General features: G+C 48.6%; 1 protein-coding gene across 2 annotated transcripts in view; it reads right to left on the bottom strand.

Annotated features, from left to right (window-relative positions):
- The window catches only part of CPNE2 (copine 2), a 173,743-nt gene that overhangs the window by 83,813 nt on the left and 64,565 nt on the right, over nucleotides 1–25,365 (bottom strand). For both annotated transcript variants that reach the window (XR_008447130.1, XM_054049166.1), the window contains exons 3-4: nucleotides 12,307–12,486; nucleotides 8,131–8,205 (exon numbers count right to left, since the gene is read on the bottom strand). Coding sequence is in view for 1 of the 2 variants with exons in the window: in XM_054049166.1 (XP_053905141.1) it covers nucleotides 8,131–8,205; nucleotides 12,307–12,486 (255 nt within the window). In the remaining variant the exon portion in view is untranslated. The remainder of the gene's footprint in view (nucleotides 1–8,130; nucleotides 8,206–12,306; nucleotides 12,487–25,365) is intronic.

Raw genomic sequence — 25,365 nt, 5'->3', positions numbered from 1 at the left:
CTACACTGAAATCAATGATCGGCGGCACCACGGCAGGTCTGGGTCAGCTGACTTGGGCTATAAAATTGCACAGTAGATGTTAGGGCTCGGGCTGGAGCCAGAGCATTGAGCCCCCGGGCTCCAGCCCAAGCCCGAACCAGAACGTTTACGCTGCTATTTCTAGGCCCATGAGCCCGACTCAGCTGACCCAGGCTCTGAGACTCGGTGCCACGCGATTCTTTATCACGGTGTAGACGTCCCCTCAAACCCCTGCCCAGATCACACTGCCCCGGTAAAGCACCCAGGTGTCTTGGCAGCGGACATCAATATAAATGTAGAGCCCGACATAGGCGCTGACTCTGTGGGTGCTCAGCACCCACCAGCCAACCGCCCATCAGCTGCTTGGCGGCACCCAAATATTAGCACGTCAGCCGTGACAACTCAAACTGCAACAGGGGCAGAGATCTGAATCCACATCTCCTGCCTCTCAGGGTCATGGAGTCCAAGGCCAGAAGGGACCATTGTGACTATCCAGTCTGACCTCCTGTGTAACACAGGCCAGAGAACTTCCCCCAGATAATGCCTAGAGCAGGTCTAGAAAAACATCCAGTCCTGATTTAAAATGGGCAGCGATGGAGAATCCCCCACGACCCTTGGTAAGCTGAGCACCTTAATCACCAGGCTAGAGAGACGTTCGCTCTTTGGCCCAATGAATATTTATTTATTTATGCAAAGTGGAACAGCTTGAACAGCAGAGATGGAGATCAACCCATCCCCAAATTGCCGACAACCTGACGGTTAGGCTGCTCACCTGGGAGAGGGGAGACCTGAGTTCAAGTCCCCACTCCGGAGCAGGGATTCAAACTAGGTCTCCCCCATCCCAGGCGAGGTCCCTGGCTAAAGGGACGGGACGCTCACACTCCCGAAGCTGTCCCTGAACAACTTTGTCCCCAGCCAAAACTAATCGGGTCAAGGTTGCAAATAATTTCCGGTTGACCAAGCCTGCATTTTTTTCAGCAAATAAAACTATTAGTCCAAAAATGTTTGCCCAGCTCTAGGTTAGAGGAAAGCACTCTTGAAAGGATGAGCTAAGTGGATATGATATCTAGATCCAAACACAATAGGTAGAGTACGTTTCCCAGTTCAACGTACCGGTGCTACCCAATGCACCTGGTAGAGCGTGATGCACCAGACACACTGGTGAATAGGCCAGGGATGTCCTAACACACAGAGGCCGACAGGCCCAAGATGCATGAGATACCGAAAGTATCTCTGTCCTGTTTGCGGGATTCGAGACTATTTCAATGCATGCACAACCCAAATGAACTGCTGGGAATCCCAGTTACCTGAACGGGGACAGTAATATCTTCCATCTCTCACGATTCCTTGGGATTCTCAAAATCACAATGTATGCATATTCCCTTGCAAGTCCCCTGGCTCCGGCACTTGTAGAAAGACGCCCATGACTAACCAATCTGCTCCTGTGCACAACTTTCTAGCGAAATCAGAGGGCAAAGAGGCTGACAGAACGACAGTGAAAGGGCTAAACAATCCTTTATGGTATGCCTATGTTGCAGCTGATGTATATTTTCCCTTGATAATGACGAATGAAGGAAATCAGAAGCCCGCTGCCCATTTGGCTAGGCCGGATCATATCCCTTCTTGACAATCCAGAGGTACCAGTCAGAGTATTTCAGTCTCATATTTGGCAGTATGCTACAATGTATGAGGCCCAGTTTGAGACAATCCGTGAGGCACAAGATAATGGGACGTGTCAGCCAGAGATACTCTTCCCAAAAGCAGCAAGAATAAATCCAAAGGACAGATCAGCATGCAAACGCAGCCCTGTATTTCTCTAAGCTGAGCTACAAGGAGTGTTCCCTGAACGTATTCCAGATCGACGCTAAGTCAAGGACTGGAGAGTCTCATTCAGTAAGGAAAAGCACAGGGAATAAACCCAGCCTGAACCGGACTGGTGACACGGGCTGGTAAGACGTGTTAGTCTAACTTGCTTGCAGTCATCTGGGAGAAGGGATCTGCTGTACAATACAGCGCAGAGGCTACTGGCTGATGTTAAAACATCCCAGCTGGGGGTTCTGTTTGCCACATGCCAGACTGGCCTCTAGTTCTGGCTCTTTTAAAAAACAATAATTTATGTGAGTTTTGAGCTGGCGAAAGCACAGGATGAACTCTCCTAGAGATCCAAGTTCTCTGGTCGCTCATGAGAGGTACCCAGCATTGGCAGCAGATGGGACCCAGAACTCTAAGGGATTTCAGTCTTGGCCTTTTCCAAAACCAGTGCTTTTTGTGAAGCCTGCTCTTGGTGTAAACCTGACCCTTGCTGGATGGGACTGGCTCTCTTTGGATACTTTAAAAAAATCCCAGCTCTGGTGCTCAGGGATGTGAACCTCTGCCCATTACTCCGAATTAGACCTACCAGAACAATAGAGAGCAGCAGACACATTCTGCAGTCACGCTCCTCTTAAACACAACATTAAAATAAATCTCCTTCCAACTGCTAGAATGTTTCCCATCAGATTCACGCACAATACCTCCGCTAGCTTCCTTTTGATTCTCAGCATCATCCACACACATTGGAAATTCTTCCACACCCTGAACACAAGGAAGGGCCTTCGTCAATGCACAATTTGCAACAGCCACCCAAATCTTTGGTTTCCAAGGACAACCTTATCACACATGGAACACTTTGCACAGGGCCATTTATTTTTTTAAAGCAGCTTCTTTAATCATCTGAATTTCTCTATTTACTCTAAACATGATTTAGGCATTACATTCCTTCCCCTCCACAAAAACCTCAAGGGACAGATCCTTTTCAGTGGCCCTTTGGTCTAGCCGTTTAGAAGGGGATGTCAATTGCTATACACTTAGCAGTAGGCCTGTGTGAACACTGGACTGGGATGAACATTTTCCTATGAATATTTGTTAGAACGTTGGAATCAATCACTCCCGTCGTATTTGCGTTCCCTTTGGGTCTGCCTTTCCCGAGTGTCTCCACTGGGTATTGCTGGCACCAAAGCTCGTGGAAAGCAAACCTGAAGTGCCCACTCTCAACTGCTTGCAGAAAGCAAAGTTAAAACAGCCTAATTCCCGTGAACGATTACACCGGAAACAGAACGAGTGAAGAGTTGCACTCAACCAACCAGATCACTCGTGAGCAGAGCGGGCCGGGAATTTTCTGACGACAGTTTCGTTGGATCACGCTGGTTTGTCAAACCTGAAATGTTCTGCGAGAACGGTTCAGGTTCGATGGGCTTTTGCCAAGACCCAGGCAAGGCTCTGAAAGAACCCTGCCCGGCTTCCTGGCGGAATCCTGGGGAACATGGGATTACAGGATCCGCAGCTCCACATCAGAACTAAGTCAAATTTTGAAATATCCCAGGAACCAAAAATCCCAAATTGCAGCCAGTTCTACTCGTGACACCTAGAGTTCCCAGCTCTGACGCCGACAAGCCTCGGGACATTGGCCAAGTCACTGGGGGTGGACCTTTCAAAAGCACCTAAATGATTTAGGAGCACACGTTCCCATGCCTTGCAGTGGCACAGGTATTATGAGGATGCTGGTGCATTCCTGAGTGGAGAATGGCTCAGGGTGTGTGAGAATTAACAGGGATTGTGCTCCTCAGTCACTGAGATGCGTCTGTAAACCCCGTCCTTAAACTCCATGTTCCTCAGTTCCCCATCGGTAACATGGGGAAAATAACTGCTCATGAGATGGGGGACGTGTAAGGACTGGTTAACATTTGGGCCAGCGCTTTGAACATTTGAAGCACTCAAGATAACTAAGTGCTGCCCTCTGCCATTGGGCCTTCTATAGCCACCTTCCTTCCCCACCCCCACTCCTGGACTAGCGATTGGCTGCGCACACGGCGGGCGATCTGGGCAGAGATGAAGATCTCTTCCGACGTAGTCAATAATTCCTTTCAAGCTGCTGATCAGGAAGGGAGACGAAAGCCCTCCGCAGCACAGTGCATTCGCATGGGCGTCATTTGCATAACGAAGCAGCGAGCAAGGCCGCTAGTCTAGTCGGGCAGAAAGGAATGTGGAGATTCAGACGCGGCAGGGGACCCTCGGACGCACACAGAACCGGAGGAGCAGCGGGAGGGCTGGCAGGGCTGAAACAGAAAGAGCTCCCAGACAGCAACCAAGAGCTCCGAGAATTAAAGGAGCAGCCCGCTGCCTCAGCACATATGCTAACATATCCCTGCTCTATCTTCCATTAAAGACAACTGCTCTCCATCTCCCTAGGAACGCCCAGAAATATGGGACTCAGAACCGGGTAGAAGAAACAACCATATTCCGAGATACCTGGGATATAACTCATACTAGAGCAAAAGGGGAGGGATAGCTCAGTGGTTTGAGCAGTGGCTTGCTAAACCCAGGGTTGTGAGTTCAATCCTTGAGGGGGCCACTTAGGGATCTAGGACAAAATCAGTACTTGGTCCTGCTAGTGAAGGCAGGGGGCTGGACTCCATAACCTTTCAGGGTCCCTTCCAGCTCTATGAGATAGGTATATCTCCATCTGTTATTATATTAAAAGCCAGGTAGACAGCGCCTAGTCGCTAAGCAACTACCTACTGCTCAGGTAACATGCTGGCTCAGGGTTCTGTGTCACCTCTTCACAGCTGGTCCAGAGGATAAGAGCCTACTACTGCTAGCAGAGTTAATTCTTTAGGCCAGGTCTACACCACCACGTACTTCGGCATAACTTACGTCGCTCAGGGGTGTGAATAAGCCACCCCCCTGAGTAACGTAAATTACACCAACCTAAGCGCCAGTGTGGACAGCGCTATGTTGGCAGGAGAACTTCTCTCGCAGACATAGCTACCACCTCTCACGGGGGTGGGTTTAGTATGCCGTCTCTCCTGTCAGCACAGAGTGTCTTCACCAGATGCGCTACAGCAGTGCAGCTGCACCGATGTAGCGCTTCTAGTGTAGACGTGCCTTTAGTTCAAGTGGAAGACGTCTGTGCTGTTTGTGCTGAAGATCCCAAATTCAATCCCCACAAACATGGCGGTGGGGGAGTTTATAGTAAGAGGGAAAATCCAAAGAGACAGGACCAGCATTTGACATTAACATCTCCTAGAACGGCCTTAGGCACTTCTAATGCATTCACCACTTTTACGGAAACAAGACTTTCTTTAAAAAGTTAAAGGGACACCACAGGTCCAAACTTTTATGTTTTGTGCAACTTAACGTTTACAAGAGCCAAAAACAGTAGGGTGTTTTCATGTTACTGTTTATGTGGAAGATTATTGCATTCCAGTGTTTGCCATGCTAACACTGCAACACTGTTCAAACACTGCAGCATTATGTCTAAGAACCAGAAAGAGAAACTGACTAAAAGCAAAAGTTAAGTTTCAACTAGTTTATTTTCGCCACCCAACCAGATTTAATTGCAAAATAGTAAATTACATACATTGTACAGAGTGAATTAAACATTTAAAACCCTTTCAGGTTTAGTAATCCAAGGTATTAGCCGGAGATAAGGAATTATTTTTTGAAACAAATGTGTTTTTTTAAACTTGACAAGTGACCTTTTAATCTGGCTCAATTCTTCCAAAGTAAGTGCCAAGCGCAGGGTGGAGAGAGACTTAATCAGGAAAGACATATGAATTCCATACTGCTCATTAATTTTCCCATTGCATTTTCTTTCGCCTTTTAAGATTTTTTAAAAAGGCCCCTGAAGCGATCCTGGCAACTTCAGTACCAGGCAAACTGGTTGAAGCTATAGTAAAGGAAAGAATTATCAGGCACATCGGGAAGAGTCAACATGGCTTTTGTAAAGGAAAATCATTCCTCACCTATTTATTACAGTTCTTTGAGGGGGTCAACAAACATGCTGACAAGGGTGATCCAGTGGATGTAGTGTACTTAAACTTTCAGAAAGCCTTTGACAAGGTCCCTCACCAAAGGCTCTTAAGCAAACTAAGCAGTCCTGGGATAAGAGGGAGGTTTTCTATTGGATCAGTAACTGGTTAAAAGACAGGAGACAAAGGGTAGAAATAAATGGTCAGATTTCAGACTGGAGAGAGGTAAATAGTGGTGTCCCCCAAGGATTTCTACTGGGCTCAGTGCTGTTCAACAGATTCACAAATGATCTGGAAAAAGACAAACGGTGAGGTGGCAAAGTTTGCAGACGATACAGAAGTACTCAAGATAGTCAAGTCCAAAGCAGGCTGTGAAGAGTTACAAAGCGATCTCACAAAACTGGCAGACCGGGCAACAAAATGGCAGATAAAATTCAGTGTAGATAAATGCAAAGCAACACCTATTTGAAAACGTAATCCCAATTATACATACAAAATAATGGGGTCTGAGTTAGCGGTTACCACTCAAGAAAGATCTTGGAGTCATTGTGGATTGTTCTCTGAAAACATCAGCTTAATGTGCAGCAGCAGTCCAAAAAAACCCATCAATGTTAAGAACCATTAGGAAAGGGATAGATAATAAGACAGTAAACATGAGAACGCCACTATATAAATCCATAGTACGCCCACCCATCTTGAATACTGCATGCAGTTCTGGTCACCCTATCTCAAAAAAGATATATTAGAAATGAAAAAGGTACAGAGAAGGGCAACAAAACTGATTAAGGGTATGGAAGCTGTTCCATTCGAGCAGAGATTAAAAAGACTGGTACTGTTCAGCTTAGAAAAGAGACGAGGAAGGGGGAATATGATAGGGGTCTCTATAATCATGATTGGTGTGGAGAAAGTGAATAAGGAAGTGTTATTCACTCCTTCATATAACAGAAGAGCCAGGAGTCACCCAATTAAATTAATAGGCAGTTTAAAACAAACGAAAGGAAGTATTTCTTCACACAATGCACGGTCTGTGGAACTCTTTGCCAGAGGATGTCGTGAAGGCCAAAACTACACCTCTACCCCAATATAACGCTGTCCTTGGGAGCCAAAAACTCTTACCCCGTTATAGGTGAAACCGCGTTATATCGAACTTGCTTTGAACTGCCGGAGCGCGCAGCCCCGCCCCCCTGGAACGCTGCTTTACCGCGTTATATCCGAATTTGTGTTATATCGGGTCGCATTATATCGGGGTAGAGGTGTATAACTAACTAGATAAGATCATGGAGAATAGGTACATCAACGGCTATTAGCCAAAATGGTCAGGGATGCAATCCCACGCTCTGGGTGCTTCTAAGCCTCTGACTCCAGATGCTGCAACTGGACAAACAGGGAGTGGATCTCTTGATGAATACCTGTCCTCTTCGTTCCCTCTGAAGCACCTGGCATTGGCCACTGTCAGAAGACAGGATATTGGGCTAGATGGGCCACTGGTCTGACCGAGTATGGCCGTTCTTATGTTCTTTTAATGTTAGCGAAATCCTGTTACCATCTTACCAGTTTCTACAGTGAATAGCAATACAGACACACTGCAGCAGCCACGCTTAGCCATTCTTTAGCACTGTTTAAAACCAGTCTTGATTTCAATACCCTTTAACCACCTCACGTAACATAGAAGGAAAAGCTCATCAGCTGGACTGTTGTCACCCAGCTGAAAATCTGACAGAGCTCAGATCTAACATTTAGAAGAGTCAAAGGTCAAAAACCAGTCCTAAATCTACCCTCTTCATGTACAGAAAAGATTGCTACATATACCAACAATGGGAAAGCCACCACCTGGGGGGATTGTGCATCAGGCGAGAGATGCTGTTGCTAAGAGACCTGTTGCTAAGTTGTAAGTCCTGTCTTCTTACTACAAATAAAACCACTGATTATCAGCAGCGTAATATAATCAACCCATTTATCTCAGTCTGTTTCAGGGAGGTTTGGAGAGAGACCATGTGCATAACAAGAAAAGCATATTACTTCGTACTTACCCAGAGATTTAGATTTTGTTATTTCAGTGTCCCCGGGAACCCAACTAAGAGAAGGGCCCCATTGTACTAAACACTGTACAGACACGTAGCAAGAGGCAGTCCCTACCCCAAAATGCTTACAATCTAAATAGACAAAAGCTAGGAGGGGAAACGGAAGCTCAGAAAGGTGAAGTGACTTGCAGAAAACAGAACTCAGGTTTACGGGGTCCCAATCCAGTGCACTATCAAGCGGACCACACCGTGTCTATTATCTAAATTCCCACACGATATATATAATAAATTAGTAACTGTACCGTTATCATCCCCTTTCCAGCCGGCTTCCCATTTCCCAGAAGTAGCGTTCTTGTTATCTTCTTGCTTGAGACAATCTAAGGAAGCCACAAAAACCAGAGATGTAATGGTCTAAATGATCAAAAACAAAGTGAGGAGGAATTGATCACAGCCTAAATTAGCTAATTCCGGTGACATGTTCACAGTCGCAGCTTTTCAAAACGTATCTTAAAAGGACCACAGAGACACAGTACTTGATTAATGTCACCATCCTCACCAGTGCACATTTGCATCAAGTTCTTCCATCCCAAATCTCTTTAAAGCATAGGCCTTGCTCCTGTTTTATGCAAAACACCATTGGCCCCTGCTAAAGTCTAATGGCGTGTGCTTGGCAGCTCACAGGACTGGGTTCTTAAACGATATATTCAGGAAAAAAAGCTCACCCCACTCAAAATGCAGCTGTGTCTAGGGTGGAACGTGGCGGCAGTTAAACAGTGCACAGCAACGCTACCCAACACTTTAGGCCGAGTGAAAGAACGTAGTTTGAATCCAATTCAAACTACGGGCCATATCCTCAGCCAGTGTAAATAGGCACAATTCTATTGAAGTCAATGGAGCTACAGTGATTTGCACCAGCTTAAGATACAGACTTACTTTTTGAACTCCTCCTCCTCGTTTTAAATAACTTCTTAGAAGCATGACAGTAAAATTCCTTTCTTTGCCAGTTTTGCTCTTCTGTTGATGACTGCTTTCCTCACTACCTAAGGGCCCAATCCCGCAGAACACTGGGCATTCCCAAACTCCTGTAGTTTTCAGGGGCACTTTGCATTTTGCCTCAGCGGATCCCAAACGAGGAGCAGCGCTGATCATACTATGAAGTGGATATATATTGTATAATTCCCAGTTCTCTTCCTAAGAAGCCTGAAAACAGCCATTCGGAAGCTGAAATAACCCTCTGCAATCTACTCAGCTGCAATACGGCATCATGTGTAATTTGAGCACTAGCAGCAGCATTAGAGGGAAAAATTCACTTAGTTAAAGCGCTTTCCTGCAATTTCCAGCTCCGATCCTAGGCCAGAGCAGTTTCCACCCAGATGAGATAAGAGATGGTGGCACAGGTCTAACTGGATTTTATCCCGGATTCTCAGTCGAGCTCACTGGAAAGGCTTCCCCCCCCTCGGAAGACAGACCTCTCCTCTAATCGGGGAAGGAGATATTAAAGGCAACAAGTATCAGAAGGGTAGCCGTGTTAGTCTGGATCTGTAAAAAGCGACAAAGAGTCCTGTGGCACCTTATAAACTAACAGACGTATTGGAGCATGAGCTTTCATGGGTGAATACCCACTTCGTCAGACGCAACAGTAAGGGCTGGTCTACCCTGAACATTTACATCAGCACAGCTACATTCCCCTACTGGTGTGAAAAATCCACCCCCCTCAGAGTCGCAGCTATGCAGTCTAACCTCCACAGTAGACAGCACCAGGTCAATGCAAGAATTCTTCCATTAACCTAGCGACCGCCTCCTGGGGAGGTGGATTCACTACTGTGATGGAAGAACCCCTCCCCTCACTGTCGTGAATGTCGACACTGAAGCGCTGCAGCTGTGTAAACATAACCTAAGTCACAGCCAGGTCTCATCGCATCAAGGACTACAGGATTTTCCTTACAGGACCAGGCCATCATTCCAGCGAGTCTGGTATCTTCGCTCCAACACTGGCCAAAAGCGATTGCTTTAGAGACAGGCAAAAAAACCGCCGTGAAACTAGGCATTTATGCAGCAGTGCACATCGGGGGTTAAAAGTGGCTTCCTGACCGTGGCAGGCTGGCTGCTTGTGCCCTGAAGCATGAGATTTGATCATGCCTCATAGTTTTAGTTCGCATGGCTGCAGAGGTGGTTGGGGTCATGGAATGAAACAGTTTTCCCTTTAAATCCAGCCGCGGAATTAATGAGGTGCAACAAAACACTCCAAACTAATCTGACAGAGCTCTAACACAAAAGGGAAATTAAAAGGGGAGGTCAAATGCTTTTTCTAGTGGCTCTTCCGAGCCAGGTTATGTGTACCTAAGGCAGCTTCCTGTCCCTTTTAATAGCTGCCCGGACCTCAAAACTGGGCAGGTTTAATAAAACCCTATAAGGGCAAAAAGCAGTGATCAAAATCCAGTGAAAGAAGCCACCACCCCCCTCAGCTGAGTTTGTGAGCCTGACACTCCAGTGCACTGCATCTTGTCTAGTCAGTTACACCAAAGCAGGTGTTGCCACTCCAATTTGTCCCCATGATTATTCTGGGCTGCCAGATCATCACAGCAACAACCTGCTGTCCACTGCGAGACCGTCAAGAGCCACAAAGCAATTGTGCTCCAGCAAGACACCCCAGTCAGGGGCTCGATTCCGCCTAGTGGTTGAGGGCGCCTAAAAGCCCGCTCAGGCGAGGACATGGAGTGGAGGTGAGCTGGGGGGGATGCGGGGAGGGCCGCCCGCAGTAACGGGGGGGCACACAGTGGAAACGCTCCCCGCCCCAGATCACCTCCACTCTGCCTCCTCCACTGAGCACACAGCCCCCGCACTAAGTCTCCTCCAATTGGTGCTGCAAGCCTGGGAGGGGAGGAGAATTAGAGCGGCGCCAGCGTGCTCAGTGGAGGAGGCGGAGCCAAGGTGAGCTGGGGCGGGGTTAGCTGCCATGGAGGAGTGCGGGGTTAGCTTCCACGGGGGGGGCTCCCTGGGCGGGGTTAGCTGCCGTGGAGGGGGACGAGGTTAGCTTCCACGGGGAGGGGGCTCCCCGGGCGGGGTTAACTGCCGTGGAGGGGGGCGGGGGTTCCCCGGGCGGGGTTAACTGCCGTGGAGGGGGGGCTTACAAGGGGGGGTAGCTGCTGCGAGGGGGGGCTCCCTGGGTGTGTGTGGGGGTGGGTTAGCTGCCATGGCGGGTGGGGCTCCTCGGGTGGGAGGGGCGGGTGGGCGTGGTTAGCTGCCACAGGGGGGCGGTGGGCGGGGTTAGCTGCAACGGGGGCAGGGGGCGCGAAACTTCCTTGCACCGGCCCTGACCAGCATCAATGTGTTTTTGCCCATGTAACTTATTTCTTATAACTTATAACTTACTTATAACTATATAACTATACCGGCACATGCACTTTTTGCTGGTATAAACTGTTTCTAAGCTAGCAGGGCTTGCCATAGAGTTATACCGGCAAACCTTCTCTTGTGTAGGCCTGGCCTTATGGAAAAGGCAGTCTTGCCATCAAAGAGCTTACAGTCTAGGCTACAGCAGGTGGATGTGGAGGTTGTGACGCTGGCAGGTGAGGTGCCAGCTCATGCCAAGGCCCTTAGGTCTCAACTGAACTCTGACAAATACATAGCGGGAACCAGTCTGGCTCACCTGTGTGTTAGTACAGTTAAAATAGGTATTAGAATGATAAGAATGTGTTTAGTGATTAGACTTTAATGCATGCAGCAATTGACAAGCATTTCATAATCTCACTTATAACATCTGTAGCCCATGTTATAAAAGGAATATTTAAGTGTTTGCATGGCAGTCCTTTGTAATGGTGTAAATCATCAAGTGGAAGAAAGATGTTAACTAGTGTGAAATGCCACCTTCCAGCAGAAGGTGTTACTTCCTGCCCAACAGAGAGGGTCCATCAATGCCAGGCGAACTATTGTGGAACATCAAAGAGGACAAAAGCCTTGCTGATTGCTCTCTCACGCCCCCCAGGAAGAGGAAACATGCAAGTGAATTCCCTTCCATCAGCTGGGAAGGCTGGTCAGAGAAAGGGAATAAAAATCCCTAATAAGAAGAAACTATCTCTATGCTGCTTGGGCTCTCGAGGGCAAGGTTTTCTAGGCAGAAGCAAGAAACCCCCAGTGTTTAGCCTGGGTTAGCCCTAAGGGACACATAGATCTTGCTTATTATAGACACTTCCATTACCTTTTAGAACTTAAAACTAACTCATTTGTGTGTGTGTGTTTACTTGCTTAAACCTTGTAAATAACGATCTTATTTCCTTTCCTTAGTTAATAAATCTTAAGACGGTTTATTATAGCACTGGCTGCAAGCATTGACTTTTTGTGTGTGATCTAAGCTGCAATTGACCTGTGGTAAGTGACTGCTCCTTTGGGACTGGGTGTAACCTAAACATGGTTGTGATTTTTGGTGTAACGGATCCTTCTGACCGAGGGAGCCACACAAGTGTCTGCTAGCTGCTCACCGTGCCCAGGGTGCAGGAGAATTCTCCCAGGAAGTCATGCTCATACAGCTGCATGCTCGACTTGTCCTGGTCAAAGAGAGCAAACTTCAGCTTCTGCACTTCTTCAAAGTGGTAATCGACGATGAACTTCTTGGAGAAGGCTGGGTTGAGGTTATTCACGGCCGTCTCTGTCCTGTCGATCTGCAATTAGACAAGGAGTTTGAGCAAGTGATCAACAGGTCTACCAGATATGTACAAGCTGTATCCCCCCCCACTCACGTAGGGCTTATCTACACGGGGGAGTTATTCCTAATGATTCCTAATGAACTTCTTCTGTGTGGATGTTGTTATTCTGGAATAAAAATGCCTAAGGCTACGTCTACACTACAGGGGAGGGGGTCGATTTAAGATACGCAAATTCAGCTACGCGAATAGCGTAGCTGAATTCGACGTATCGCAGCCGACTTACCCCGCTGTAGGGATGGCGGCAAAATCGACCTCTGCGGCTTCCCATCGACGGCGCTTACTCCCACCTCCGCTGGTGGAGTAAGAGCGTTGATTCGGGGATCGATCCCTGAGAGGTCGATTTCTACCCACCGATTTAGGCGGGTAGTGTAGACCCAGCCTAACTCTAAAAGCTTAATCCACTTTGTTAATCAGGAATAGCGATTTCACTTTAAATTCACACCCTACCTTAATCTGAATTAGCTTCTCTATGTAGACAAGCCCTTCCACCTGCACCCCTGCCATTCAGAAACCCCGCAGCAATTATTAACCAGCTACAGAATCAATGTCCAAAATAAATACATAGCATTCAGGATATACATCGCAAGTCCCTGGGCCTGGACTTTAGTACTCAGCACATGAGAGATGGGACTCATTAAACTGGAGAACTGAGGTTCATGAGGGTGAAGTGCAAAGGTGGGGAAATCCTGCTCTGGTCCTGGGGCCAAAGCACAGGGCTGCAGTGCATCGCCTCCACAGGGCCTCTGCTCCATGCTATGGGCTTGATCCACAGCTCATTGAAGCCTGCAAGAGTCTCTGTGTTGAAGGCTTCAGGACAGGCCCTATTTGCACATTCCACTAGGGCCCTGGGATCAATGTACATCTCGCGCCTCCTGGAACCAGGTCCTCCCCCACCTATGCCCTTTGCGCTGGCCTACGAGGGGCTGGCACAGAGATCCCTTCCATAACAGCAGATGCAGGGGTCTCCATAGCACATCTGCTCAGCCAGGCCCTCTTCTCTAAGGGCTTAAAGTGCAGGGAGGGCCTTTCACTGGGCCTCCTCACCTGAGGAATTTCACCCCAAGTGGGTGTACAATTGTGCAGTTAACCCACCCGTACGATTATCTCAGCTGCGCCTGGAAACAGAGCATCAGCATGTGTAAGTGGCCAGAGATGCTCTCAAGTCGGGCCCAAGCTACTGAAGGTCCAACCTATGAGCCAGAAAGTCTCTGCCAAGGAGCGACAACACAAACAAGCAACAGGTTCTTCCAAACTCAGAGCAAGGGATGCAGAGCCCTCCATGTTTCCTCTGACTTCTACTCTCCAGGGCTGCCAGAAAATAAACTCATTACACTCAATTTCCATGGATTTAGCCCAGCACAATATGCTAGCAGGGGATGGCTGGGAATGCTGATATTCTCAAGTACCACCATTGAGGTTTGCAGTCCAAAATAGCCCGCTCTTAACAACAGAATCTAGAGTAGGGTGAACAAGGGATCCTTTGGAAGGTGGCGGGGGGGTCTGGGTATATGTAGCTACATATTAAAGCAGCAGGTGTCACTTTCTGGCTGGTAGACGTCTACGTTGTGCTGTGTTGTTTGGATTTCATGTCCACGCCTTGTCGTATTTCAAACTGAAAATCTCTGAAAGGAAACAGATTTTCCATAACCTCCCTGGTTCTCTGCCACAGCTGCTCTTTGGCATTTCCACATGACTTAGATATCTGTGGAACATTAGGATGTACCTGGCAGATGAGGCCCCAGCCTCTACCTGCTTCCGTGGGTGAGCGCTACGCCCAACACAGCGCCTGCAGCAGATCGGACCTAGATTCTGGAAGGGACATTCTCACCAGCCCTCTAGAAACCCACCCTGGTCCACCTTCAACAGTGCCCTAGCCAGGGCTTGGCCCAGAACAGCTTCCAACGTATTGTTAACTTCATAACAGGCTGAGGTTGGGAGCAGCCCCAGTGCAACCTGCCGGGACATACGCCTGCCTTTCACAGCAAATCTAGAGGTGGTCGAGCCGTTACAGAAGGGCGCCTAGATCTGTATTTGGGCACCCAAAATAAAGTGGCCTGATTTTCAGAAGTGCTACGAAGCTGCCTCTTATTTTGGGTGCCAACTTGGACAATGCTGCCCTTATCACTCATCAGCTGGATACAAAGGTGCCATGTGTCTAAGAAATGCATGTAGCTTGCTACTAAGCCAACGTATTACTAACACAGAGACTGGTGCGCTGGCTGCTCCTGCAGCAGAAAGGAGGGGAGACGAGTCTCTTTTTAACGGAAAGAGCACGGTATCTTTTTTGTTGATCTGTGCAATTACATTGCACTAGAATTAGTCACCTCTGTGCTAAACTCTGGATTACATGCACGCCCGAGTCAGAATTCCCCTCCCATCATGCGAGCTTTTTACATCTGCCTGTTCCTAAGGAACATGTACAACAGCTGCAGGAAAAAAAGGGCCTGATCTGACATTCAAAGGCACTGCCTGAGCATAGGAAACGGCTGGTCACAAGCCAAGCCTTGAGCATCCTGTGCTCAGTGCACAGTGGAGACAGGCAGGCCCAGCACAACCCTGCACTGCTCTCAAGCAGCCAGATGGGTGGCTACAACCAAGGGCCTTAAGTAATGGAATAAGAAGGGGACAAATTCTAGATCTCTTAACAGGGAGGCAGCTTCTAGCAACCAGGCTAAAGTTCTTCTGCTTAGGGCTGGTCTACACTGGGGGGGAGGGAGGGGATCGATCTAAGATACGCAACTTCATCTACGAGAATAGCGTAGCTGAAGTCGACATATCTTAGATCGATTTAGCTCGGGTCCTCGCGGCGCGGGATCGACGGCCGCCGTTCCCCCGTCGACTCCGCTTCCGCCTCTCGCCCTGGTGGAGTTCCGGAGTCGACGGGGAGCGCGTTCGGGGATCGATGTATCGCGTCTAGACGAGACACAATAAATCGATCCCCGACAGATCGATTACTACCCGCCGATCCGGTGGGTAGTGAAGACGTACCCAAAGTCTCCTTACCGCTGACCCATGCTGATTCTGTTTGTTCTAACCAGGACGAGTGGCTGGAGCGTCTATGATCTGGGGTAGAGAGACCTAGGGACTGGGCCAGTGGAGGGCATGCAGACAACCCCCTACACCAGCCAAGTGTGGGGAGAAAGCTTAGGCTGATGTTTGTTTCGTTGTGAAGTTGCCAATGAAGCCAAATTCTAAGTCCTCCTCTTCCCATAAGCCCAACCGCCAGCCACTTGGCCTCAGTCCCTTCTCCCCCTCTCCTAACTGAACAGGGCTTATTGAATATGAAAAGGCCCCTTAGTTCTCCTTGGACCCCCGTTCACCTTCTCTAGGGCTCACACACAGGGCTTCTTTCATTGTTCTTTTTGGACAGACTGGCCATTTTCCCCCTTGCAAGTTCCCACCGTTTGGAAAGGGTCACTGGGAAGCAGCATTAGCATCGACTGCTCACTTGGGCCCTTTCTGGGTTACCAGTGCCAGGTGTTCTCGTTGGCCAAGAGGCCAGGCTGTCCCGCCTCTCACGCGCGTATTCCAGCCTCGAGTCCCCGGAGGGGGATGAACAACTCTGCCCGAAGTCTCGGGGGAGCACTCCCCATGGAGAGCTCAAAGGGCTTGGATCGGGTGGGGAGAAGACAGTACCCGAAACGCGGGCCCATCTCACAAGGCTGTCCCCTTGCCTGGAACAGCATGTAACCATTCCCTCCTGCTTGGAAGCGCGGACTAACCCTGGCACCCGCTCAACTAGTTGCAGAAAGAGCTACTGTACGTTTTAGAGTAACAGCCGTGTTAGTCTGTATCCGCAAAAAGAAGAACAGGAGTACTTGTGGCACCTTAGAGACTAACAAATTTATTAGAGCATAAGCTTTCGTGGACTACAGCCCACTTCATATGCATCCGAAGAAGTGGGCTGTAGTCCACGAAAGCTTATGCTCTAATAAATTTGTTAGTCTCTAAGGTGCCACAAGTACTCCTGTTCTTCTTTTTACTGTACGTTTTGTTTTCATTAGTGAGCTTAGCGGCAATGGAACTCACCTTACCAGAAAGGCTGAGAAAGAAGCGTGACAGCATCTTGGCATCACCGGCTCGTTCTCCTATGCCCGGGCATGCCCAAATGGTTGAGGTGAGTTTGAACTTCGTTCCAGCCAGCGTGCGTTTGAGCCCAGGCACAAGGACTGGCAATCAATTGAAGGATTGCAGACAAACAACAACATATTGAGTTGGGGGAAGGAGCACAGGGGGCGATGCTGGGTCTGGTTTTCTACAAGCTCCTCTCTGATCTGGGAGAGGGAGTAGACTGAAAACTGCCGAGGCCCAAAGCTGAGAGGAGTTACAAACACCAGGAAGGACAGAAAAATCCTATTAAATAAGCGAGCAAATAAAACCAGATTCGACGCAGAAATACACGCAGGAAAAAATAACCTGAACACGCTGACATTGGGAGGGAGAAACACAGGAAGCAGCGTGAGAGACCCGGATGACAGCAAAGTAGACATGTGATATGGCAGAAAGTGGCCAATGCGTCAGGAAAGCGCACGTCCCTCTCCACACATCGGACGTGGCTGGGATACTACACCCATGGGATACTGAACTCAAATCTCGGGACTTCGTTATCAGAAACATTCTCTCTGCTGCAATGAAACCTAGAGACCCTGAGTGATCCTGCAGCCCCATTGGGCCAGGCACTGTATAAACATAGTGAGAATGACCCTGCTCTAAACCGCGGATACTCTCAGCAGCAAGGACTGAGAAAAACAACCAATGTTTACAACAGGGGAAACGAGGCACAGAGAGATTGAAGTGACTTGCCCCAAAACACCCTGGAACTTTGTGGCCAAGTCAGGGATTGAACCCTAATCTCTCAAGTCCCTGTCTAGCCCCTTAGCCACAAAACTAGCTCTGATGAGAGAGACAAATTAGAGGAAGTTCAGAGAAGAGGCTCAAAAATGCTTCCGGGAAGCTAACGAGGGAGATTAATGAGGGAAAATACAAAGAGCTACGAAGTCTAGCTTGGCTAGGCAGCTGCTAAGTGGGACGTGAAGGGTATATAACCTGATCACCACCTACAAAGGTTTCCAGGACCTAAGCACACAGGAAGCAGAGGAATGAGAGTGGTATAAGGACGTTCAGTGAGGAATACCAGGATGAACTTCAAAAGAGGGAATCTAGGCTGATTTAAGAGACTTCTTATCAGATCTACGAGGCTGTGGGATAGAATCGCAAGGGAAGCAGACCCTCACTAAGGCACTTAAGGCTGAACTGGATAAAGTGCCGCAAAATACATGGCACATGGAACCATCCTGCCCTGACACAGCTGGCTGGGGAAGATGATCTAACAGGTCTTTTTCTGTTTCACGTCTCTTATTCCAGGGCAAAAATGCTGGAGCAATTACAAAGCACATAGCTGTGATTTGACCAAACTGGGCTACGTTTAAGGGACTAGAGAAGCTCTGCCTCGTGAGATTCAGTTTCCAAGCACCAAGCCTCAGACAGATTAATAGCACCAGGGTTTGTGCCAAAAGCTTCCTGACCCAAAGGGACTCCAGCCCGCACATGTTTTTCTTGGCTGCAGGTGCTGGAAAATGGTGATGCTTTGAGCCTTGGTCGATGTGCTCTCCCTGGAGCTGTACTCCACACGGCAACGGCCGCTGCCTCTGAAAGGGAGCACTGTTTGCACTGTTTGCATTTGCACAGCTGGGGCTGGCGTTCAGGGCCTGGATTTTTGAGGCACGATACCATCAGTTGGTCAGAGTCTGATGAATTCAGCGGCCACCCGTGAACTGCCCCGAGCCTTTCCTCTCTATTCACCAATCAGCCAGGGTCACTTCATAGCAGCCCAACACGACCAAGACGGGCGAACTCTTCCTTCAATCTGCCACCCCCGACATTCAGGCATCAGCCACCTGTCGACCTCTAGTGCAGTCCTCCCATAATTCTTGCATCAGGTCACATGACGCTGCTAAAAGAGGCAGCTTAAGAAACAGCGCACGGGTTTATGGGCTGCTCCGGGTTACCGAGGCAGAGGGAACAGGATGGGGTTAACTAAACTGTCCCCTTCCCCTAAGGCAATTGGTGATGTTCACCGGGGGGTCATGGCCCAGAAGGCAAGAACAAGCCAGCTTCATAGGTCCAGTTCCAGCTGTCCCAATTATACAGCCCCATTACCACAGTAGCTGAGCGCTCACAATCTCTACTGTGTGTATCCTCACCGCACCTCTGTGAGGCAGGGCAGTGCCATTAGCCCCAGGGTACACATGAGGACCTGAGCCACGGAGGTCTCTGATTTGCTGTCCCTGTGTGTGGACACTTTTACTCCAGAAGAAGAGGGCCTTGTTCCTGTTTAAAGAGGGGTAAGCGAAGCAGGAACAAGGCACGCTTGTTCCAGAAGAAGAGTGTCCACATACAGAGTTACTCAGGGACAGCTATTATCATAGAGTATCAGGGTTGGAAGGGACCTCAGGAGGTCATCTTCCTAAAAGGCCCCCTCAAGGATTGAACTCACAACCCCAGGTCTAGCAGGCCAATGCTCAAACCACTGAGCTATCCCTCCTGCCCACTTTTGTGCCTTCAAGTCACAGCCTGCCTGAATCAGCACTACCTTCCAAGTCTAGACAAGCCCAAGGTGGTCACACAAGGATTTGAACTCAGGTCACCCAAGTGCCAGGCTAGCACCCTAACCACTAGACCAGGGGTGGCCACATGTGGCTCTTCAGAAGTTAACATGCGTCTCCTTGTATAGGCACCGACTCCGGGGCTGGAGCGACAGGCGCCAACTTTCCAATGTGCCGGGGGTGCTCACTGCTCAACCCCTGACTCTGCCACAGGCCCTGCCCCCACTCCACTCCTTCCCGCTCCCTCCCCTGAGCCTGCCGTGCCCTCACTCCTCCCCCCCAGAGCCTCCTGCATGCCACCAAACAGCTGATCAGGAGGTGGCGGAAGGGAGGGGGAGGGGCTGATCAGCTGGGCTGCTGGTGGGTGGGAGGTGCTGGGAGCGGGGTGGGGGAGCTGATGAGGGGTTGCTGACGTATTACTGGGGCTCTTCGGCAATGTACATTGGTAAATTCTGGCTCCTTCTCAGGCTCAGGTTGGCCACCCTGCACTAGACCATCCTTCCATACAAGAGGCAAAAAATGGTGCCATTCAAGCTGACAAGGGAAACGTCGATCTTCCTCCCTTAATACTATTCCAACAAGGGGAGCTGTTTCCTTCCTCATTTCAACTCCAGCATCGCCCGCTACTTGTCTTCGCGTCCTTGGTTGTTAAGAAAGCCACTACCACTCCCTCCTCTGCGTTTCTAGGGCACTTACCAACCCTGTGCCCACCGAGGGCCCCAAAGAACTGCACAAAGAGGAAGGAATTTTGCCTCCCTGTTAATTAGACCAGCATCATCCCCATTCTGAAAGTTGGGAAACAGACACCAGAGAGAGACTGAGTGACTCCCCCAACGTCCACACTGAGCAAGCTGTACAGACTGGAACGGGACACCTCCGTTCTCCTGACTCCCAGTCCCTTGCTCTAACCACTAGACAAACACGTCCTGCTGCTAAAAAGCACCTGCCACAAACACTCCTCCATATGGACCAGGAAGACTACTGGCTTCATCAGGAGTAACGGATGGAGACAGAAAGCCGGCAAACATTGGAAAGCTATAAATAGATACGTGACAGGAGCGGAAACAAGGACACACCTTTTACTTCCTTCAAAACGTATTCAGTGTAGGAGAGATTTTGTTATTTTTTTTTTGGTGGAGGGACAGAATGGAAATATGATAATTTTGCTAAAAATACAGGGATGGTTGGTTTATATAAGGCAGTAACTTATTCCATCTTAATTGCCAGGAAAACATGTGGAGTAAACTAATATTATCTCAAAATAGCTCCCTGCTGCACCCGCTGGGAAGATGAAAATCAAATGATCAGCAATATGTGAGTAGTATTATCCAGCACAATGAGGCCCTGCTTCGGATTCAGAACTCTGGACGCTGCTGTAATGCTAAATATTAATAGGTTTGCTCCATACTGAAGGACCCTAGATTTCTACCCATTAAAACCCTACCAACCAACACACAGGGGATAGTAATACAATCTAAAAACCCAACCCGAGGTTTTGCCCTAAAAAGGGAGGCGTGCCAGAGACCCCACGAAATACACTAGGGATTTTCCGACTGCTACTGACCCCCAAGGAAGGCACTCGGATACTATGGTGATGGATGGCAGCACAAACCCCTAAGACAGGCCACTCCACCAACCACATGCAGCCATACAGAAATCCTTTCCCCCACCACTGAAATGCATCCACCCCTTGAATGGAACACAGCAGCTGTTTTAACAGCTCAGAGCAACGCTACGCAGTGCGGGACAGGAAATGAAACTATGGAGCCAGCAGGTCCTGCAGGAAATAGGATTTACAGCGATGTCAGCTGCTGTGATTTTTATCGCAAGTCATAAGAGCATAAGAACGGCCGTACTGGGTCAGACCAAAGATCCATCCAGCCCAGTATCCTGTCTGCCGACAGTGGCCAATGCCAAGTGCCCCAGAGAGAGTGAACCTAACAGGTAATGATCAAGTGATCTCTCTCCTGCCATCCATCTCCACCCTCTGACAAACAGAGGCTAGGGACACCATTCCTTACCCATCCTGGCTAATAGCCATTAATGGATTTAACCTCCATGAATTTATCTAGTTCTCTTTTAAATGCTGTTATAGTCCTAGCCTTCACAACCTCCTCAGGCAAGGAGTTCCACAAGTTGACTGTGCGCTGTGTGAAGAAGAACTTCTCATGATATCAGGTGGGTTTCTTAGACCCCCAGCTGCTGGAATCAGGAGATTGCATGGGAATCTCAGCTTTCATTTAAAATTAAAAACGTAAGTTTCCAGCCCTCGTGATTACGGAGAAAGGCTTGAAAATGTGAAGTGACAGCTCCCTAAGGGGTCAGAAACCAGAATTTATTATTTTTAAGCCAATCTCACAATTTTTTTACCTGGCAGTTTTTGATCTCTTGGGGCTGGATATTGAGTAGGCAGAATTACTCAATTTGGTATTGGGCTAGGGCATGCCAGAACCCTGTCTCTGATAGAAAGATCTCCTGCCATTTTTACATCCACTCACTCGGTTTCATCTCTAAAAGACCAAGGCCCTGATTCTCTGTTGCTCTGTCCCTGCACAGGAATGTGGTAGTAGGTGGCACAAAAATGGATTTAAATCACCTTCATACGCCCTGTAATATTTCGGGCAGCTGGGATCTGCCAGAACCCCGGCATAAGTCAGAGCAGCCACAAGGCTACTCACATTTATGCTCAGGCTGCAATTGCCTCTTAGGGACCCCATCAGCCAGGTGAGACTAGCCCGAGCACAGCACAGTCCAGCCACACTCCCGTCTCCCTACGCACGGCCCCCAAATGCTCCCTCTGCTGGGAGCAGGGCTGATGAAGAGTCTTTCCAGCAACTCTATACTGGCCAGCGCACCGGATTCATAGGGCGTATTCCACTTCCCCTTTAGGCTGTTTTGGTGGTTTAAGGGGGCCAAAACCCCACCAGGAATCTGGCCCCTATTCCGGGTATGAATTCTGTATTATTCGAAATTGCATCAGCAAAACCATGAAGCCAGAGGGGCCTGTTTTTCTGCTAGCATCTGATTTCTTGTTTTTTAAATAAGATTTTCACTGGCGCCTCAGTAACATGATTAGACAGAATCCCTGTGGACCACATCACAGAGAGCTCATTTTGCCCTCGTTGCTTCGCTCCAGGCAATAGACCTGGAGCAGCAGAGCTGATAACCCTGTCTGCAGCCGGAGGACCCGACCCATGGTTTTAAAGTGAGTGGAGGAGACCAGCACAGGGTACCGGTCCACAGATCATTTCTCCCGACTTGCAAAACCCAGCCAACAACAAACCACTCCTACAACTGTGCTGAGCAAACGCTACAGCCTTAATTAGGATGCCAAAGACCCTTATTAGAGCTTCAATTTGGGAGACCATTGAAATTACTACCCTCAAAGCACTGTTATTTAAACTCTACATTAGCAGCTCTACAGCGCCTCTGGAAGAGGGTCAGGGGACCGGAGCTGTGCCCTCAGGCTGGCCTCGCGCTGAGAAAATAGCCCGGTTGTTGGCCGTGGGGAAGAGATAAACCATGCTGAAGAACAAAAGTTAGCAGGGACCAAACAAGGCGAAATTTATGGAAACGCTGCAGCAAGATGAATGGATTATAAAGCTATTGTGATCACTTAGTCTGACTTCCTGCATAAGCGTAGGCCATGCAACTTCCCTGAGTTAATTCCAGTTTGATTCATGTCATACGGTTGTGTTTCTAATGGGGAGCAATGCTGGAAAGAAAAGCCGGGGGCGCAAGGAAGGGGATCCTCATCAGCTTTTGGGCTAAGCTGATCCCAAAGGATTAGTTATTTGAGTCTTGATATTACAGAAGGGCCCTCTGGGGGGTAGGGAACTGCCCCCAAACCAAACTGTACAGGGTTATTGATCCCTTTAATTACAGACGTTATCTCCGGCTCCACACACCTCTGATCACACCTCCCAGTTGCTCCAGATTTTGCAGAACATCTTTCAACTGGACCAGGCTGCCTATTCGTCTGTGTTACAAAGGTAGGCCCCTGTGATGTAATCCAATTAAAATATGACCATGCAGATCAATGTTGCTACCACTGTTCTATCAATGCAACAAATCTTATACAAAGGGTGATGTATGGCCAGAAAGGGTTAAGCATCCTGCAGGATAAATGACACAGAGTCAACCCTTAGAGACATGTGAGGGGTAATTAGGGCCACTCCATGGTAGATAGGCAATTGCCTTATGTTAATCTGTGTGGCTAATTACCAGTGATGCTTAGGAAATGGATCTACTTCAAAAGTCCCCATAATTGCTTATTGTTCGCCAAAGGACTCTGAGCTCTCACAAGAAGGCCTGGTACTGTATAAAAGACCTTTGGGTCCCAATCTTTTTGATCTCGTACCTGCTTGATGCTTTATGCGGGAGACGCTTAAGTCATAAGGCTGAGATCCCAGTTCTAAACTGGAACACCCCGAATATGAAGACTGAACTATAACCTATGAACTAATTCTGAAAGAACTCTTTGCAACTACAATGCTCGCCATCTCTAATATGAATTCAGTCTCAAGAACTGTACTCATGTCTGTGTGTATACTGATCCTTTAACCAATATTCTCTCTTTTCTTTAATACATTTGAGTTTAGTTAATGAGAATTGGCTGTAAGCGTGTATTTGGGTAAGATCTGGAGTATTCATTAACCTGGGAGGTAATGTGTCCGATCCTTTGGGATTGGTAGAACTTTTCTATACGATGAATAAGATTTTCAGTAATCCTCATCATATTTGACTTGGGTGTCTGGGTAGGGGCCTAAGGCTGGGTTACTTTAAGGGAACGGTGTTGTTGGCTTCTGTGCAACCAGTGAGGTATTCTAGAGCCTGTTTTGTGCTGGCTTGGTAAATCCAAGTATTGGAATATCCACCAGCTTTGGGGATTGTTTGCCCCATTCTTTGCAGTGCACCCTCATTGAGTGACCTCACTTGGCTGCCCTGAGACCCTGCTCACAGCCTCTTTCAACAAATATAAAGAGACTTCCCCTTAACCTAGGAGCTGCTGCAAGGACCTGGGTGTCATGAGATCAGTTCTGCTCTCATCCCGGCCAACTGCTGCACAGTACTTCCATGTGCTTTGAAAAAGACGGCTTCCCCGCACTCACAGGCGGAAAGCTTCCCTTGAACAGGTCTAGAGTTGACAATATTATAATCTGTCTGTTACGCTGCAATGCGCAACAAAATGCAGGTGGGCCGCCTTCTGGTCCTTTGGCACAGTTTGATTGTTGGGGTCACAAAGGTACCCTTCAAACCTGCCAATGACCCATTACCAAGTACAACCCCCTTCTCACATCACAGCCAGTGCACAGGAGAAAACCACCTCTCTCCTCTCCTTTCCATAACCTGTATGGAATTCTTTTAATCCTGCAAAGAGTTAAACCAATGGAAAGAGTCATTTGGGTCCAAACATGGAAGAGAAGTTCGATATTTTTAATCTGTCCCAGAAAGAGCACTGGACTACATAAAGATTTCTGCGTGGGCCAAGTGGAGCACCTTGAATTACAAGCGAGGGAAAGTTCCCCAAGTAACGGAGCCTGCCCAGGATGAACACAAATTTAAAGCCCTATAGCAGCAGAAGGGAGATTTACTAGAGATGTTCCATAGTTCTCAACAACTGGGGAGCGCAGAGCCTCACTCAAATACCCCCAAGAGAGAGAAGGGGAGGAATGGAGGCTGAGGAGCCAGAACTCCTCATCTCTAACCCTGAGGCGAGAGAGGGAAACACCGAGCAGGGGCCAAGGAGCTGTTCCTGCTTACACCAGGTCTGAATTTGGTCCTGTGTCTCTCCAGGCCTTCTGGTGTTTGACCTGGATATGTCGGACTGGATTTTCAATAGCGCTTCAGCTGCCATTTTAGACACCCAAGTACACAGCCGGAGCTTCGGAACAGCTCAGCAGGTGAGCGCTTCTGAAAAAATCTGTCTCCAATTATGGGTGCTGAGCGTTTGAAAAGCTGGCCCTGTATTTGCATGAAGTTAGTCTGCTAGCTCCTTGGGGCAGAGACCTTGTGAGCCACTTCCAGTGCAAGGTAAGCATCGGCACATGACCAGATAGTCCAGGCTATGAAATGCAAAGAGGGGACAGGATAGAAACAGCAGGATGAGACTCAGAGCGAGTCACTGGGTCTCTATCAATCGGAGGTGACCGGTGCAGGAGTGGTACAAAAGCAGCCAGCTGTTCTCTGCAGGGCACACCAGGAATGGCATTTGTCAGCGTGCCCCATT

The sequence above is a fragment of the Malaclemys terrapin genome, chromosome 14 (genome assembly GCF_027887155.1).
Source record: "Malaclemys terrapin pileata isolate rMalTer1 chromosome 14, rMalTer1.hap1, whole genome shotgun sequence".
Classification (NCBI taxonomy): domain Eukaryota; kingdom Metazoa; phylum Chordata; order Testudines; family Emydidae; genus Malaclemys; species Malaclemys terrapin.
Note: the sequence above shows the minus strand (reverse complement) of the source record. Positions and strands in the feature narration are given on the sequence as shown.